This window comes from Chiloscyllium plagiosum, unplaced genomic scaffold (assembly GCF_037043375.1).
Source record: "Chiloscyllium plagiosum isolate Xiang-an unplaced genomic scaffold, Cpla_swu_hap1 HiC_scaffold_53X, whole genome shotgun sequence".
Classification (NCBI taxonomy): Eukaryota; Metazoa; Chordata; class Chondrichthyes; order Orectolobiformes; family Hemiscylliidae; genus Chiloscyllium; species Chiloscyllium plagiosum.
The window spans coordinates 25,200,447-25,218,199 of record NW_028270191.1 but is presented as its reverse complement, the minus strand read 5'-3'; the positions used below and the strand labels follow the sequence as shown (position 1 = coordinate 25,218,199).

Sequence of the window (17,753 nt, the reverse complement as noted above, 5' to 3'; positions counted from 1 at the left end):
GCAAAATAAAATGTATCTGCAAGTATACAGGGTGGCATGGTGGCTCAGTGGTTAGCACTGCTGCCTCACAGTGTCAGGGACCCAGGTTCGCTTCCAGCCTTGGGTGACTGTGTGGAGTTTGTACATTCTCCCCGTGTCTGCATGGGTTTCCTCCAGTGCCCTAGTTTCCTTCCACAGTCCAAAGATATGCAGCTCAGGTGAATCGGCCATTCTAAATTGCGCATAGTGTTAGGTGCATTAGTCAGAGGGAAATGGGTCTGGTTGGGTTACTCTTCGGAGGGTCGGTGTGGACTTGTTGGGCCGAAGGGCCTATTTCCACACTGTAGGGAATCTAATCTTAAACTATAGGAAATTGTTGTTCTGAACAAAATATTAATGTTGTCAACTCCTGAAGCTTTCATTCCTGCCAGCCTGCCTTGCCTAGTCAAGTAGCCTTTTTTCCATCACCAACATCTTTATCACTTATAAACAGAAGTGCACAAAGAAATTGGTGAGACAAATCTTTTACAAAACCTAATACATTTTTTTTCTTATGAGTTTCTCACAGCGAAGTCCAGAAGAATAATTTTTTGTTCTAAAAGGCTCCCAGTCAATCCTGGAGGTTTGGCAACTCTAATTCACAGTTGTCCTGAAATCTATTTCCCTTTCTTACTTTCTTAAACAGGAACTAAAGATGTCTTTTTAAAAATATCTAGCGTATTAAAGGAATCCTGCTCAGTCACATGGAGGAGCATGTTCGTCAAATTAGCATTCATATGCATTTCCAGCAGCCATCTCTCCCCCTCTTCTCTCGCCCTCTCACTACCTCCACCAAAAAGAGAAAGGACTTTAAAACCAATTGGCCAATGCAGTGGCCCTAAATCCATCTGGTTCACTAATGCCCTTTAGGGAAGGAAACTGTCATCCTTACCTGGTCTGGCCTACATGTGACTCCAGGCCCACAGCAATGGGGTTGACACTTAACTGCCCTCTTGGCAGTTGGGGATGGGAAATAAATGCTGACCTTGCCAGTGACACTCTCATCCCATGAATTAATTAAAAAAAAGGAGGATGCAGGTTTGTGGTGGGCCAGTGGAGTCAACAAGAACCTGTAGCATTCTCAAACAGGAACAAGGGTAAACATTTTGAGCTTGTGTGTTTCAATAGTTGAGGGTTTTCTAAGGTCACATTGCTCAAAGAGTCCAATTGGGTTGGGGGATTGGAATCACCTGATCATAGAAAGGTGCAGTACAGAAAATGGCAATCTCTTAACATATGTCAATAATAAGTCAAACTTAATTGTTCATCAGTTACATTTTAATATTCTCCAGGACGCCATTGCTCATATGATTGAGTGTAAATGGCACCTGCTCCACCAATGGATCCTTTTACCAAATGCATCATTTCTTGAAGACTTCCAGGTCTTGAAATGTTGAAATCAAAGCATAACATATTAATGACCTGTGCATGATGTTCATGAAAAATCCATAGGGGAGCTTTTAGAATGAATGGTCCTCCTTCAGGTTGTTAAAGTGCACACTCACTCCGTTATTGATGGCCCATTTATTGACAGGGTTAGTTCTGACAATGCCAAGCCAATTTGGTAAAGCACCCAGTGACACTGGGAGATAACCAGCCCATGAATAAGCACAGTGGTCTTTCTGTAACGATAATGTCCTTTAATGCCAGAGAATGATTTCCTGATCACATTGAACAATTGATTTGTATTGTTTTACTTCCTTGCAAATCATGGAAAGTACATTGATCCCCAGGTGAGGAGATTGGCAGATGAATTGTCCCACTTGTGCATTGCCAGTAGAAAGCATGCTAAAATAGCTTAGATTCATATTCTGTCTCAATAATGTTTTCCTCCTCATGATTGAGAACTTGCCTGATTGACTGTCATGAACTCATACCCACATCCTGGTACTCGGTAGCACAGGATGTGGCACCAGGGTTGTTCACTTCTCTTGAAGTAGCATCAGCTTCCATTTATCTTTAACTTTGTGTGTTCACTTTATAATTCTTGGTGCAAGTTCATGTCATTCACAAATTGTTCATAATGGAAATAACTTGAGAAATTCTCAGCATTATTTTCAAACTCCTGCTGCTGGCTAAGTTGATTCCTAAAAGTCTCTTGACAGCTAATGGTCTAATTTCCTGCAGGATGAGTTTTTGTTTTCTTCTAAGAATGTATTTCACTTCAACTAATTTTTTTAAGTGCCATTTCCAGGGGTGCAGATTTATAGCAACTGAACAATTCAATTTGTTTTGTCACGTGGGATTTTGGAATTTCAGTCCATGTTTTGGGAATTGATTCTGGTTATTTATGTGAAAACTGCAAAATGATATGATCATATAATGGGAGAAAGAATTGGATCAGGGCAGTGTTAAAACATCATTCAATAGGCATATGTTTATAATGTCACTGCCCATGCTAATCAGAGTGTCTCACCCTGTATAGCATTGTACAGAATTATTTACACCAGATGTATCTTTGATTTGAATCTTGACTGCTACCAGTTACCATAGTGGGTTTGTACCAATCTGGGTCACAAATTGCAATGAGCTACATGACCAAATTGTTTGTTTGCCCTCTTTGGTGAGCATGGAAGATTTCATGGTAAAACTTAAAAGAGCAGATGAGTGCTCTCCCATGTCTCAGCCAATATATGTATCTCTCAACAGGCACCTAACTATCACATGGAGGTTTGTGAGAACTTGCTGCAAGCAAATTGACTGCCATGCTTCCTAATTTATAATAGTCACTCACTTCAAAAAGTGCTTAGTTGGAATGAAACTGGACAGGCCACTTGGCATCGACATTCACTGGAAATGATAACAGCAAGCTAAGCCCTGTTGACCCACCACCCCAGGAAGAAACACTAAAGGTGGCAATTTGCAGAATGTACTCTGTGAGAAAAATGTCCACCACCAAGAGTGGCTCAATAGCTGCACTACTGACCGAACTGGACTTTTGCTCAAGGACATAGCTGACACACTGGGTCTGTGGCAGGTAGTGAGGGAATCAACAAAAGGGGAAAACATACTTGACCTCATCATCACCAATCTGCCCGCTGCAGATATATCTGCCAATGACAGAATTGGGTAAGGGTGACCACCGCACAGTCCTTGTGGAGACAAAGTCCTGAGTTCACATTAAGAATACTCTTCATTGTTTTGCGTGGCACCATGCCAGGTGGAATAGATCTTGAATTGGTCTTGCAACTCAAGACTGGAGATCCATGAGATGCTGTGGGCCATCAGCAGCAGTAGAATTGTACTCCAACCTAATCTGCAATCTCATAGCCTGGCATATCCCCCACTTAGCCATTACCATCCAGTCTGGGGATCACTACTGGTTCAGGAGGGCATGCTAGGAGTATGACCTAAAAGTGAGAGGTCAAGCTGGTAAAGCTACAACAGTGGAGTACTTGCATGCCATACAGCATGAACGACACGTGATAGATAGAGCTAAGTGATTTCCACAACCAATGGATCAGATTTAAGCTCTGCAGTCCTGCCACATTCAGCTGTGAATGGTGGTGGACAATTAAACAATTCACCAGAGGAGAAGCTTTCACAAATATCCCATCCTCAATGACTGGGGAGCCCAGTACATTGTTATACACAAGAAGATAACTGTTTTTGTAGAGTCCATGTCCACAGTTTCACTGAGACCTTTATTTCAGTTAACCATACTCCATAAAACTCACTCTCCCAATTCATCCTTAACTAATATATCTGTTATCTAAGGGCTGTTGTGGTGCAGTGGCAATCTCCCTACCTCTGCGCCAGGAGGCCAGGGTTCAAGTCCCACCTGCTCAAGCAGTGTGTAATAACATCTCTGAATAGGTTGATGAAAATATATCTCTATCCATCGTCTGCTCCCTTGTTCTGTTCAGTCAACTTGCTTCAGACCTTGTAAGATGGGCACACACATCATTGCAAAAGTTAAGGTTGAAGCATTTGCCACAATCTTCAGCCAGAAGTATTGAGTGGTTGATCCATCTTGGTCTCCTCCAGAAGTCCCCAGCATCTCAGGTGCTGATCTTTAACCAATTAAATTTACTCCATATGATAAAAAGAAACAGCCGAAGGCACTGAACACTACAAAGGCTATGGACCTAGGCAACATTTCAGCAATAGGACTGAAGACTTGAGCTCCAGAACTTGCTGAGCCCCTAGCCAAGATGTTTCAGTGCAACTACAACACTGGCATCTACCTGTAATGCGAAAGTTGCCCAGGTATGCCCTGCACACAAAATGCAAGAAAAATCTGATCCAACCCAACTATTATTGCCCCATCAGACTACTCTCCATTATCAGCAAAGTGATGGAAGGGGGTCATCAACAGTGCCATCCAGAAGCACTTGCTTAACAATAATGTATTCACTGATATTCAGTTTGGGGTCCACCAGTTTCCTGGTCATATTACAGCCTTTGTTCAAACAAGAGAGCTAAATCCAGAGGTGAAATAGAATGATTGCCTTTGGCATCAATGCTACATTTGACTGAGTGTGGCATCAAAGAGCCCTAGCAAAACTGAAATCAATGGGAATCAGGGAGCAAACTCTCTACTGGTGAGAGTCATATCTCGCCCAATGGAAAATGATTGTGGTTGTTGAAGTTCCGTCACCTCCGCTCCAGGACATCTTTGCAGGAGTTCCATAGGGTAGTGTGGTAGGCCCAACCACCTTCAGCTGCTTCATCAGTGAACAGCCTTCCATCATAAGATCAGAAGTGAGATGTTTGCAGAATGTTTAGCACCATTTGCAACTCCTTAAATACTGAAGCAATCCATGTCCAAATGCAGCAAGTCACAGACAATATCCAGGCTTGGGGTGATAAGTGGCAAATAATATTCAAGCCACACAAGTCCCAAGAAATTACCACCTCTAACAATATGGAATCCAACCATTACCCCATGACATTCAATGGCATTACCATCACTGAACATTTCACTGTCAACATCCTGGGGATTACCATTGACCAGAAACTGAACTGGACAAGACAAATAAGTACTGTAGCTACAAGTGCAGGTCAAAGGCGAAGGATACTGTGGTGAGTAACTCACCTCCTGACCCCCCAAAGCCATCTACAAGACACAAGTTAGGAGTGTAATGGAATACTCCTCACTTGCCTGGATTGGCGCAGCTCCAGCAACACTCAAGAAGCTTGACACCATCCAGGACAAAACAGCCCACTTGATTGGCCCCACATCCACAAACATCCACTCCCTCCACCACTGGCGCTCAGTAGCAGCAGTGTGTATCATCTACAAGATGCACTGCAGTAATTCACCAAAACTCCTCAGACAACACCTTTTAAACCCACTACCATATAGAAGGACAAGGGCAGCAGATACATGAGAATACCACTTCCTGCAAGTTCCCCTCCAAGCCACTCACCATCCTGACTTGGAAGTATATTGCCATCCCTTCAGTATTGTTGGGTCAAAATCCTGGAACATCAGAAATAACGGCAGAAAGAACAATTATTTAAAGTGGTTCTGAGTAATGTAAAGGGCTTATTAAATATGATCAATGGAGATATTTTAAAAGGAGGCCTAATGGAGTTACAAGCAAAGTTCATAGTTAATGTGCATTGAGTATTTCTTTATTATTTTTATTGTTGGAAAAATCAAGTGAAATTTTCCCCACTTATAAAGTGAACATTGATTTTTCAGAAAGACTGCTTCACTTCCGCAGGATGCGGTTAAACAGGCTCACGCCATGCTCTTGACAGGATGTGGTCCCATTGCAGCAATCGTTTGTAGCCCAACTCTTTGATATGTACCTAGTTGTTTCAGGGCTTTATTTTTAGCATGGCCAGCATGGATGCTTTCTATCAAACATGACAGTTTTAACATTTTATTTAACTATCACAAAAGGCTTCTAGTGTGTAACCAAGCCACTCAAAATTGTTGTGATCATGTCAATCTATTTTGTGAAACAAAGGTTTTTTTATTTTGAAAGAAACATCAGAAAAATCATGGATAATTTTAATTATTCAGTGTGGAATTTAAATTTTTCACGCGAGGTAAAAATACTGCATTAGCGGATCCCCACCAGTTAGCTGCTACACCATTACCTCTAGAGGCTTTAGACTCTCTTCCTCACCTATGTTCAGTCCTTGGCTACATGGGGTCAAATTCCACTCTATATGTGCTGACAATACCCAGTTCTCCCTTTCCATCACCTAGCTTGAGCCTCCACTGTCTGTGTTTTCTTAGACTGCTGTTTGATGTCCTGTCTTGCATGAGTTCCAACTTCCTCCAGCTAAAGCCTTAGTTGACTTCAGCCAGTGTCTTTGATCTATGCCCCAATCTCTATGTACCCCTGCCAAGAACTCTATCCCCTACACTAGCCACCGTCTCGGTTAACCCAGACTGTTTACAATGTTGGCGTCCCACTTAATCCAAAGCTGAATTTCTGACCGCATATTCTCTCTATCACAAAGAACTACTTCTACCTTCATAATGTCACCTGCTACCAACCCTACCTTGCCAATTTGTCACTAAAACTCTCATCCATACATTCTGGATGTAATTCTATGCTCCACCTGAGTAAACCTCCACTCATCCAACTCTTTTTTGCCGTGTATCCCAACCAAACCAGGTCCCCTTATTCATCCTTGTCTTATCTTGCTCAATTTTGACTCAAAGACTATTTAAACAGTGAGCATTTTAAATCTCAACATGGTCTCACCGTCTCTATCTCTCTAACCTCTTCCTGCCTATTCAACCTGTAAGGAGAAAGTGAGGACTGCAGATGCTGGAGATCAGAGCTGAAAATGTGTTGCTGGAAAAGCGCAGCAGGTCAGGCAGCATCCAAAGAACAGGAGAATCCGACGTTTCGGGCATAAGCCCTTCTTCAGGAACCTGTATTCAACCTGTAACCCAAACCTGCCATTCCTCTAACTCTGGCCTCTTATGCAACCCTCCCCATGCTCCACCATTAGTGACCATGCATTCAACTGCTGGGCGTCAAACTCTGGAATTCCTTCCATAAAACCTTTCACCTCTCTACCTCTCTCCTCCTTTAAGACCAGCTTTTAAAACCAGTTGAAATAACTCCACAGAGACTGGTATCCCGTCACCAAGTCACCCTTTATTTACACGTGCATAGTACTTGACACTGGTCCAGCTTCCTCAGAGCCAGTTCTCAAAGTGAAAAGGATGTCTGACACTTTTTTTAAAATTTCTTTTTTTTGCGAACAGAACCCCTGACACTCCTGTTTTTTTTTCGGTAGTGCTTATTTTTCCCCAGCACCCATGTTGTGTGTGTGCAGATGTGAGACCAGAGAAAGACACAAGGTGTACAAATCTTTATTCAGTTTCCACCACCAGGAAGAAAGGAAACACCCAAGTGGCCAGTGACAAACTGTGCCCTTCCTTCACATCAAAGGGCAATGCTGTGTGATCAAACAGTGAATGGGAGGGCAGGGATTAAATCAAAATAGAATTGGAGGGGGAAATCATACACTCCACTCCCTGTGGCGCCCATCTCTCCCTGAACAGCTCAAGGGTGTTGGTGAACACCACGTGCTCCTTCTCCAGAGACACCCAGGCTAAATATGGAACACTTCACGAATTTGCGTGTCATCCTTGCGCATGGGCCATGCTAATCTTCTCTGTATTGTTCCAATTTTAGTATATGTGCTGCCGAAGCGAGTACTCCTCTTTATTTATTTATTTTTTAAACACAGCTTCAATCAGCCAAAAAAAAGCCAGAAAACAAACAAACAAGCAATCTCAGTAAACAATATAAAGAACCAAACGAACTTTGAAATAAAACTCCTCCTTACTGCAAAGAAACCAACAACAACAAAAATCAGTCTCCTCTTCCCTTGAGAGAACAGAGTTCTTCCCTTCACTCCACACTGAACCAGCTCCCTCAGAGCTAGCTCTCAGAGTCAGCAGGATGTCTGATACTCCTCTTTTTGTGAACAGAACCCCAATACTCGCCTTTTTTTGTTTTGTTTTGTTTTTTTTTGCTTAATTACCCCCACACTACCGCCTAACTGCGGTAGTGCTTTTTTTTCCCCAGCACCCATGTTGTGTGTGTGCAGGTGTGAGACACAGTGAAAGACACAAGGTGCACAGATCTTTATTCAGTTTCCACCACCAGGAAGAAAAGAAACACCCAAGTGGCCAGTGACAAGCAGTGCCCTTCACATCAAAGGGCAATGCTGCGGGATCGAACACTGAAGGGGATGGCAGGGATTAAATCAAAATAGAGTTGGAGGGGGAAATAATGCACTCAGCACCCACCTCTCCCTGAACAGCACAAGGGTGTTGGTGTCTTGTAGATGGCTTTGGGGGGGGGTCCTCTTTATATCTATCAGCCAGAGCTCCCTGATTGGATCAAGTTAACTGCCCCAGTCAGGGAACTCATTTTCTATGAGGTCCACTTGGCTGACCTCGTTACAATCACTACACAATTATCTCTCTTAAGCTTTTTGGTATCTCCACCTAAATATTTCCTCCATGGCTTGATGGTCATTTTCTTTTGATAATACCTCCATGAAGCATTTTGGCAAGTGTTTCTCTATTAAAGCTGCCATATGAATGCAAATTGCTACTTTCAGAGAGCAATCTTTGTTACTTGGCTCTGGTTGTGATGTAGAATGTCATTGTGATCATTTTGAAAAGATAACTCTGCAGCCTGTTTATAAACGTATATATTTTGAAACTGCAGATATTTTCACAGCCATTTAATGGAAACTGTTAATATAAAATTGTACATCATGTGAGGATGAAGGCATAGCTCAGTGGGTAAGTGCACCACCTTGTGTTGTACTGAGCTATACCTGGAAGGATATGAATTGGTTTGTGCTGTGTTTGCTGGCCCTTGAATGATGCATTACAATTAGTGTTAGTTGAGAGGGCAACAATTAGTCAAAGATTTCAGCCCTGACCACAGCTAGAAAGTGGCTCTTGTGGTGCAGTATTAGTGGGAAAGAAGACTGGGCTTGTGTCCCATCTGCTCCAGAGGTGTGTCATAACATCTCTGAACAGGTCGATTAGGAAAAAAATATCCAGTTGAGGACAGAAAGGGCTCCTTTGATGCAGTGATATTGTCTCTATCTCTGAGCTTAGTGGCCCAAGTTCAAGTCCCACCTGCTCCAGAGGTGTGTCATAACATCTCTGAGTATGTTATTAGATTAAAATTCCTAATTCTTGGTCCAGGTGGAGGGCTCATGTGGTGTATTGGTAGAGTCCCTACCTCTGGGCTAGGAAATCTGAGTTCACATTCCACCTGCTGCAAAAATGTGTAATCATATCTCTGTTAATGGTTGATTAGAAAATATCTAAATGAGGACCAGATTCCTACCTCCTGAGCCAGAAGGACTAGATTCAAGGCCCTCTGCTCCAGAGGTGAGTCAAAGTGTCTGGATGAGGGCAGGAATGGCCATGTGCATATGATGTTCCCCATGATCAAAAACCTTTTCACGCCTAGCAGTCTAAATTCACATGTGAAGGACAGCCACTTGAGCAAAGTAACAGAGGGTGTTGAATAAGTTTTTTTACACTAGATGCGTGATACACATGCGGAAAGCCTTATCATTTTTAATAATCTGCAAATCAAGCTGCTGAGAAACCAGAGATTCTGTTTGCCTCATAGGGACACCACCACTTACCTCACCAAACACCTAACCACAAATTGGCACAGTCAAGTCTTGGGAACACCCACCATTGGAATTTAACTTATTTATTAATAGAGCTCCTTTGTACTTTCTCATTGTTAGTTCAGTAAAATTACTTTGCCAGATAGGTTGTTGGCTTCTCACTGAATCAGATCATATAAAATCCATTTGGCTCACCACACCTGTGGCAGGTCTCCTGATGCTATCCATTTGAATTCCATTTCTCTGTTCTTTCCTCAAGTCTTTTCATACTTTTTATTTCTTAATACCCATTGAATTTTTATTTCCATCCCCCTCCAAACATGGGGTGGTTCACTGCTCACTCATTTGAAATTAGAATTTATGCAGTACAGTTATTAGGCTCAGAATGTGTTAAAAATGCTTTTGAAATACTATAGAAGTTTAAATATACATCATAACTGATGCAATGTATAGAAACTGTTGGCCAATTTGTTCATAGAAGGCTCTACAGACAGCAGTGAGGTAAATGACCAGCTGATCTGATAGCATTATGGTAATGCTAAGGTGTGTGAAAATTACCACAAGCTACCTTTAATTCAGTTACTTATTAAGAAATCTCACAGACAATGAAATACTTAAACAATTACTTAAACTTTATTGCGTGTAGCAACCAAAATAAGACCACTCAAGTAAGCAAGTTAAACATCACAACCCAACTTGGCTACTACCAGATTAGTGGTGGATTTCAACTAAAATTCCAACCAACAGCGTCTGTTTTTGGCTGTGTCCAGGGTTCGATCCTTATGTAGTGTTTTTCTCTGGAGTTCTGCTACTGAAGAATCCTAGAGTTGAATTCCTATAGTATTTTCTGTCTTTCAAGTTTATTGTGTGACATTATTGATGATCCTTTCCATTCTTTCATCCACAATATTGCAAGTCTGCAGCTTGGTTTCTTATAAGTAGCTTCCCTGCTCCTTGTCACATTTGGCATTGACTGCCTGTTTGAAGACACAACTTTCCTGCAATTAACTCCTTAAATTCTTCTGCAGGGCAATCATTTGACCTGGTGGCGTGAGGCATCTCGTTATCAAGCAGTTGTTGAAACAGTTTTGTTTATGTAGCTTCAACTCCTTTTTCCAGACATGGCTAATTGCTTTCAATTCCTGTGTAACAATTTGTCCTTATCCCTTAACAGTTTATTCCAAACAGAGTTGCTGCTGATTCTTTTAATCCATGATCGGTTATTAAAGTTCTGAAGTTTACATTATCTCAAAGGTAGACAGTTAAAAGATAACTGTTGACTCGGGAAATGAGAACTTTGCCTGCCCTTCTTCAAGTAGTGGCAAGGGATATTCTCCATTCTCCTAAGAGATCAGCTAGAGCCTTGGTTTAATGTCTTATCTGAAAGATGACATCTCTGACATTGCAGAACTCCCACAGTACTGTTGTGGGAAGGTCTGTCTACATTATGTGCTCGAACCCTGAAGGTTTTCTTTTATTACTCAGTCATGGGATATGGGCACTGCTACAAAAGCCAATACAGTGGAAACTCGATTATCCGAACGTGATGGGCGGGCACTATTTCGTTCGGATAATTGATTATTTGGAAAATCGATTAAATACCTTTCCTCTGGGGCTCGGAGTTTTAAAATCTGATCCCTATTCAGGAGACTGCAGCAGCAAAAAACACCCCAATCCACCCCCACCCCTCTACGGGGCATACAGACTGCACACCAACAACAAGACTGCTGCTGCCTTTGTGGGGTAAGTCTCCAAATAACACACACACACACACACACACACACACACTTTTTACTGCAAATTTTTGACAGGTTCCATGTTTGCCCTGTACAGGACAATGTTGGAGAGATTATTCCTGGGAAGCGGGGGGTGGGGTGTTGGTTAGGGTATACCCCTTTGTAGGACTCCAGGGAAAATGTGGGGAGAGAGAGAGGGCGGGAGGTTAGTCATTTGGAGACGATGCCTATTTAATCACTGTAAACAAAAGATGCAATCACTGCTGGAAACAAGTCTTTGATGTAGTGTTTCTATTGGGACCTCGAGATCTCCTTCTGATAGTCCGATTTTCAGATAATTGGTATTCGGATAATCGAGTTTCCTCTGTATATATTGCTCATGAGAAGGTAGTGGTGTTCCACCATTCTGGAGTATAACAGATTGGCTTGTTGGGTCATTTAGAAGGGCAGTTAAGAGTTAGCCAGATTGCTATGGTCTGGATCACATGAGGCCAGACCAAGTAAGAACCATCCCTAAAGGATACTAGTGAACCAGATGAGGTGTTACAAGAATCTGGTTGTTTCATGGTCACCGATACCAGATTTATTGAATTTACATGAAATATCCTTGCTGCTCTGATGGGATTTGAATCTGTGGATCATTAGTTCAGGCAGCTCAGTAATTGATTCAGTAACATTACCATCATGTCTCCTACCCTTATGTTTTTTGACTTGATGGCAAGAGTGCTACCCACTGGATGACATCATTGGAGGGCTGAAACACATGTTGAGGAATGGTATCACACATCACCGAGATTACACACTGATGAGTTTTAGAGGTCATCTAACTTCTGCTTTTGAGTACAACCAGTGGACTTAGACCATAAACCATCAGATCAAGTGTTTATTTGCAGAAAACTTGAAGCAGTTTGTTTTTTTAAAAAGTCTATTTGTCTGAAGAATTTATTGTGTATGCACTGTGTCTCTGCTAGGTGGTCGATACAAAAAGGAAATCAATGTCAATGGTCAGAGCCATTTGCTGCTGATCAGGGATGAAGGAGGTCCTCCAGATGCACAGGTACGTGTCTAACACAGCTATTGAAAGCGAGGCATATTGATCTACATGAGGGAGAGATTAGCCCTACTATAATCAGCTTCTCATGAAAAAAGACATAAGTAGGGTTGGCTGGAGTCATTATACACACAAACTTTAATCATTGAGCCTCAGGCTGTCTGAGAGTTTCCATATCAAAAGTAAGTTGTTTCCCATGCAATACCATGACAATGTGAGGTGGGCTGAGAAAATAAAACTGACAAATAAGGATCATCAGACATTTAAGTTTGTGTTGTAACATCTGTGATGTAAAACTAAGCAGAATGTTCTGGCGTACAGCTACTGTCTGTCTATGAATTGTTGGCTGTGGACCAGTTGATAATATTATTTTCTTCGGAGTCACAAGGTTCCAGGTACAAGTCCCATTCGATTGTGAGCATCAACTCAAGGTTAACACTTCAGTGCAGCAATGAGGGAGCACTGCATTGACAGAGAGGGCTGCTTAGACAGTAAACTAAGGCCCCGTTTGCCATCCTTAGGTGGATGTAAAGGATCCTATTTTGAAAAGTGTTCATTCACTGTCACTAGGTCAAAATTCTAGAACTGTCTTCCTACACCTGTCTCTACACCCCAACGACTGCAGTGGTTCAAGAAGGTGGCGCACAATACCTTCTCCAGGGCAATTAGGGATGGGCAGTCAATAATGGCTGAGCCAGCAACTCCCACATTCCATGAATGAATTCGAAAAAGACTCGGATAATTTTACCCCATGTCCCAACTAATGTTTATCCTCCAGTCAACATCATAAAAATAGATTATTGGGTCATTATCAATTTGATGTTTGTGATCATTTTTTGGCTGCTGCATTGCTTACATTACAACAGAGACTACATTTTCAAAGTAGTGCTTTGAAAAGTCTGGTATTGTGAAAAGTGCTTTATATATACAAGTTCTTTTATTGATGGTTATTCTCAATCAGGAGGCAGTGGGAAGGATGATTTGTTTCAGCAAGGTTGTCTTCTGATAGCAATTACCCTCTGATAGAAATTTGATATTTGGTGAATGGCAAATGGAGGACAGAGTCCACATCCTGATGAAGGGCTTTTGCCCGAAACGTTGATTTCGAAGCTCCTTGGATGCTGCCTGAACTGCTGTGCTCTTCCAGCACCACTAATCCAGAATCTTGCCTGTAATGTCCAGTGTGGTTGAATAGCCTGCTACAATCCCTGTTTAAATACACACATGAGAAATGGCCATTCAGAAAAGGTGCCAGGCAGTGTTAGTACTAGATCCCAGGAAGAAGACAACACGGTGGCTCAGTGGTAGCACTGTTGCCTCACAGTACCGGGAATTTGGGTTTGATTTCAACCTCAGGCAATGGTCTGTGTCGAATTGCACATTCTCCGTGTGTCTGCCTAGGTTTCCTCTGGGTGCGCTGGTTTCCTCCCACAGTCCAAAGATGTGCAGGTTAGGTGGATTGGCCATGGGAAATTGTCTGTAGTGTGTAGGCTAGGTGGGTTAGCCATGATAAACGCAGGGTTACAGGGATAGGGTTTGGGGGTGGGTCTGAGTGGGATGCTCTTTAGAGGGTTGATGTGGATTCGATGGGCTGAATGGCCTGCTTGTACACTGTAGGGATCCTATGATTCAGGAGAGTGGGGCAGTAAATTACAGGCATAGAAGTTGAGTAGGATTGGAGACGTTGAACTGAATCAAACGAAAGGGAGCATTTTCAAACTGAAAAAGCAATTAACTTCACAGATTCTTGCTCAAAATCAGTGTTTGGGGGAGAGGATGCAGAATTCAAATATACACTGAAAATATTGGCCTCCGGCATTGTGATAATTAAGCCTCATGCCTCATTGGCAGTCACAGATTTTCTGATGAATGCAAATCAGAGGGGCCTATTGCAGTTTGTTGGTCAGGTTCTAAATGATTCTGGCTAGTTCCAGCCATGGTTCCTGCATGTTTTCTTTCTGGTGGGGTGGGGGTGTGGTGAAGGGGGTGTTCCCAGAGAAGAGATTTCCATATCATTTTCATAGAGCAGGGAGGACTAGGAATGGGGATAGCTCAGTGCTCCAATGTAATAGCTCACACATGTATGGGAATTAAAATGTACTCCCTGACCCTGTGTTAATTTAAAACAGTTAAAATACAGGTTCCTGATATTGAATTTCCTGCCCACTGTGTTTCTTTGTCTCTAGGAAGAAAAGATTTTATTATAAACTATTTCAAACCTTTTTTTTCCCTCCAGTGGTTTGAATAAAGGAAGTATTAAAATTTTAAATGCCATTAAATGTTTGAACTTGTCTGGCTTTAAATTCCCACAGGCGTGATAAGCTGTTACATTAATATAGTGCTGATTGATGGGCTGTACTCCACTTTTATAATGGGTCCATTTTCCACAATAAAAGCACTCTGCCATTGAACAATCGGCAAGCTATCATCGCCTGGCATAATAGTTAAAAGATCAGTTATTGTGCCTCATAATTATTTATATACAACAATTTGATTTATTATGGACTGTGTGGAAATTTTCCTATGCTTGGCAGATTTCAGGGATAGCCTGAGCCTGAAGCCAACCTGTCATGGTACAAACAAATGATTGAGACAGACCGAAGTAGTTAGTTAAATAAGAATTGCCTCCTGGACACAGCTCACTTGCATGCTTTGTGATTTTTTTACACCTGGAGTACCAAACGGGGAGACACTGAAGCTTAGTCATTCTTCCTTTGATCCTTTTGTTCCTCCATTCTTGCCATTACTATTGTAGAATATTACAGCACAAAGACGGTTGGGCCCATTTTTGATAGGTGCTGTTGATTCTGTTTGCACCATCCTATCTGGCATTACAAAACTACCCGTCACCTATAACAGTTAGGAATACTATAAGGTATTGGCCCCATTTCTTTTTTTTTATTCATTGACGGGATGAGGGCATCACAGGCTAGGCTAGCATTTATTGCCCATCCCAGAGGGTAGTTAAGAATCAATCTAATTGCTGGAGTCAAACTTAGGCCAGACCAGGTAAGGATGGCAGTTAGATTAGTCAACCAGATGGGTATTTCTTGACAATCGACAATGGATTAATGGTCATCATTAGACTCTCAATTCCAGATTTTTATTTAATTCAAATTCTACCAGCTGCCATGTCAGGATTCGAACCTGGGTCCCCTGAACATTACCTGGATCTCTGGTCCAGCAGTAATACTGCTCCCTATCTGCACTTATAGTAGCAATATTCAAGCGGTTCACAGTTCCAGCATACCATCAATATTTCTAACTTCTCTGTAGTAAACAGCAGGATTGGAACATCTACTCGCCATTTTCCTATTGTTTCAGTTTTCTTTCTTTCTATTTTTAAGTAAATGATCTGTGCTTCTTTCAGATAGCAGTTCTGTGATCTGTTCCTGTGCCCTACATATTTCTGTCTGGTTATAGCAATTCCAGTCACAAGCATGTTACACATATAGAATTAACAGGACCTATTTTCACTCACCCATAGCTTCCAGTTATTTTTCCTCACATCCCTGGGACAGGGTGCAGTTCAGTGGGCATTCATTATCTTACTGAAATGCCTTATTACAAATATCAATAAACAAATTATTTGACTATACAGGGCATTACAGCTAAGTCAAGGTATATTTTCATCTGACATGCATATAAATGAGGGAGTCAGTTAGTTTAGTTGGCTGCTGGCTAATTTGAGTGACGCTAACAGCTTAGGTTCAATTCCTGTACCAGCTGAGGGCACCATGATATCTCCACATTTCTAACCTCGCCCTTCATTCGAAACATGATTACCTTCAAGTTAAATTAAGCACCAGTCACTTCTTTTTAATAAGAGAGCATCCTATGGCCCTCTGGGACTATGGCATCTCTCAGTTAACTGACGTGTGCTTCCATTGGTTGCCATGATTTGCAATGAGGAACTAGAAACGTCCAACTGTATACTGGATTGGAGAAAGTGAGGACAACAGATGCTGGAGATCAGAGTCGAGAGTGTGATGTTGGAACGACACGACAGGTCAGGCAGCATCCGACGAGCAGGAGAATCAACATTTCAGGCATAAGCCCTTCAAGAATTTCTTCAAGGTAGGCATCCCTGATGAAGGACTGTATACTGGATATCTTGTTTTACCAAGCCAGCTGAGTTACCATGAAGGATTCTCTTTCTCAACCTCTTCTCTCACCTGAGGTGTGGTGACCCTCTGGTTAAACCACCACTAGTCATCTCTGTGGTGAGAGAGCAGCTTATGGTCTGGTAAGACTATGGAAACTTTACTTTTACTTTATTTCACCGAAATCATGACTGAAAAGAAGAACATTCAATCCATTACACCTGTGCTGGTGCTCACTCATCAGCTGGAGCAGCCAACTTGAATTCCACGAGGCAACACTTTCATTAGATATTACCCCTGAACTGGGAGGTCTGGGTTCAAGTCCCACCTGCTTCAGAGATGTGTAATAATATCTCTGAACAGGTTGATTTGAAAAATAGTTGTAAAAAAAAAATAGACTGGTAATCCACTACCCCAGGATAATGTTCTCTGAAATGGGCTCCAATCCCACCATGGCAAAGGTGAAACTTAAATTCCATAAATATCTGGAATTAAAAACTAGCTTAATGATAATTACAAAACCATTGTCAATTGTTGTTAAAACCCACCTGGTTTACTAATATCCTTTAGGGAAGAAAATCTACCATCCTTACCCAACTGGTTTATAATTGACTCCAGATCCACAGTAATGTAGGTGACTCTTAACTTCTCTCTGAAACAGCCCTAGCAAAACACTCAATTCAAGGGAAATAAGTGATGGCAACAGATGCCCAATTCTGCAACAACAATTTTTAAAATTATTCAATTTTTTCCCTTACAGTTTTCAACCTGGGTGGATGCTGTTATATTTGTCTTCAGCTTGGAAAATGAGAAGAGCTTTGAGGCCATTTACAATTACTACACCAGACTCGCGAGCTACCGGAATACAGCTGAGATTGCTGTGATGCTGGTGGGATCACAGGGTAAGTAAATTTTAGCAATGCTCCATCTCTGTCATATCTCAGTGCTGGTTGCTGTTTAGGGAAATTAGGGTAGGGAGGGAAATTCTTTAACTGATGGAGGAGTGGTTAGGGAAAACAAAAGAAGCCTTCTTCCAGCTTGCTCTCCCTACTTACAAAGTCCGACATTTCAAAGCCTTTTCCTGCTCTCAAAACCAGTGGGGTTCTCATTGAATTCCACCTTTATGTGTCAATGTTATCATTGGGTCCTGGCTGCTATTTTATCAAATAACTCCACGAGGCCAGTATCCTGATAACAATTCACCTTTTATTTACATGCGGAGAGTCCTTGACATTGATCCAGCTCCCTCAG

General features: G+C 41.9%; 1 protein-coding gene and 1 non-coding gene across 5 annotated transcripts in view; one reads left to right on the top strand and one right to left on the bottom strand.

Annotated features, from left to right (window-relative positions):
• Positions 1-17,753, top strand: part of LOC122543279 (arf-GAP with GTPase, ANK repeat and PH domain-containing protein 1-like) — a 203,688-nt gene that overhangs the window by 114,330 nt on the left and 71,605 nt on the right. For all 4 annotated transcript variants that reach the window (XM_043681772.2, XM_043681770.2, XM_043681769.2 and 1 more), the window contains exons 4-5: positions 12,320-12,405; positions 17,263-17,404. In XM_043681772.2, the coding sequence (XP_043537707.2) occupies positions 12,320-12,405; positions 17,263-17,404 (228 nt within the window). The remainder of the gene's footprint in view (positions 1-12,319; positions 12,406-17,262; positions 17,405-17,753) is intronic.
• Positions 7,552-7,658, bottom strand: LOC122543440 (U6 spliceosomal RNA). The gene has a single exon (XR_006310024.1). It is a non-coding gene; the product is annotated as a U6 spliceosomal RNA (small nuclear RNA).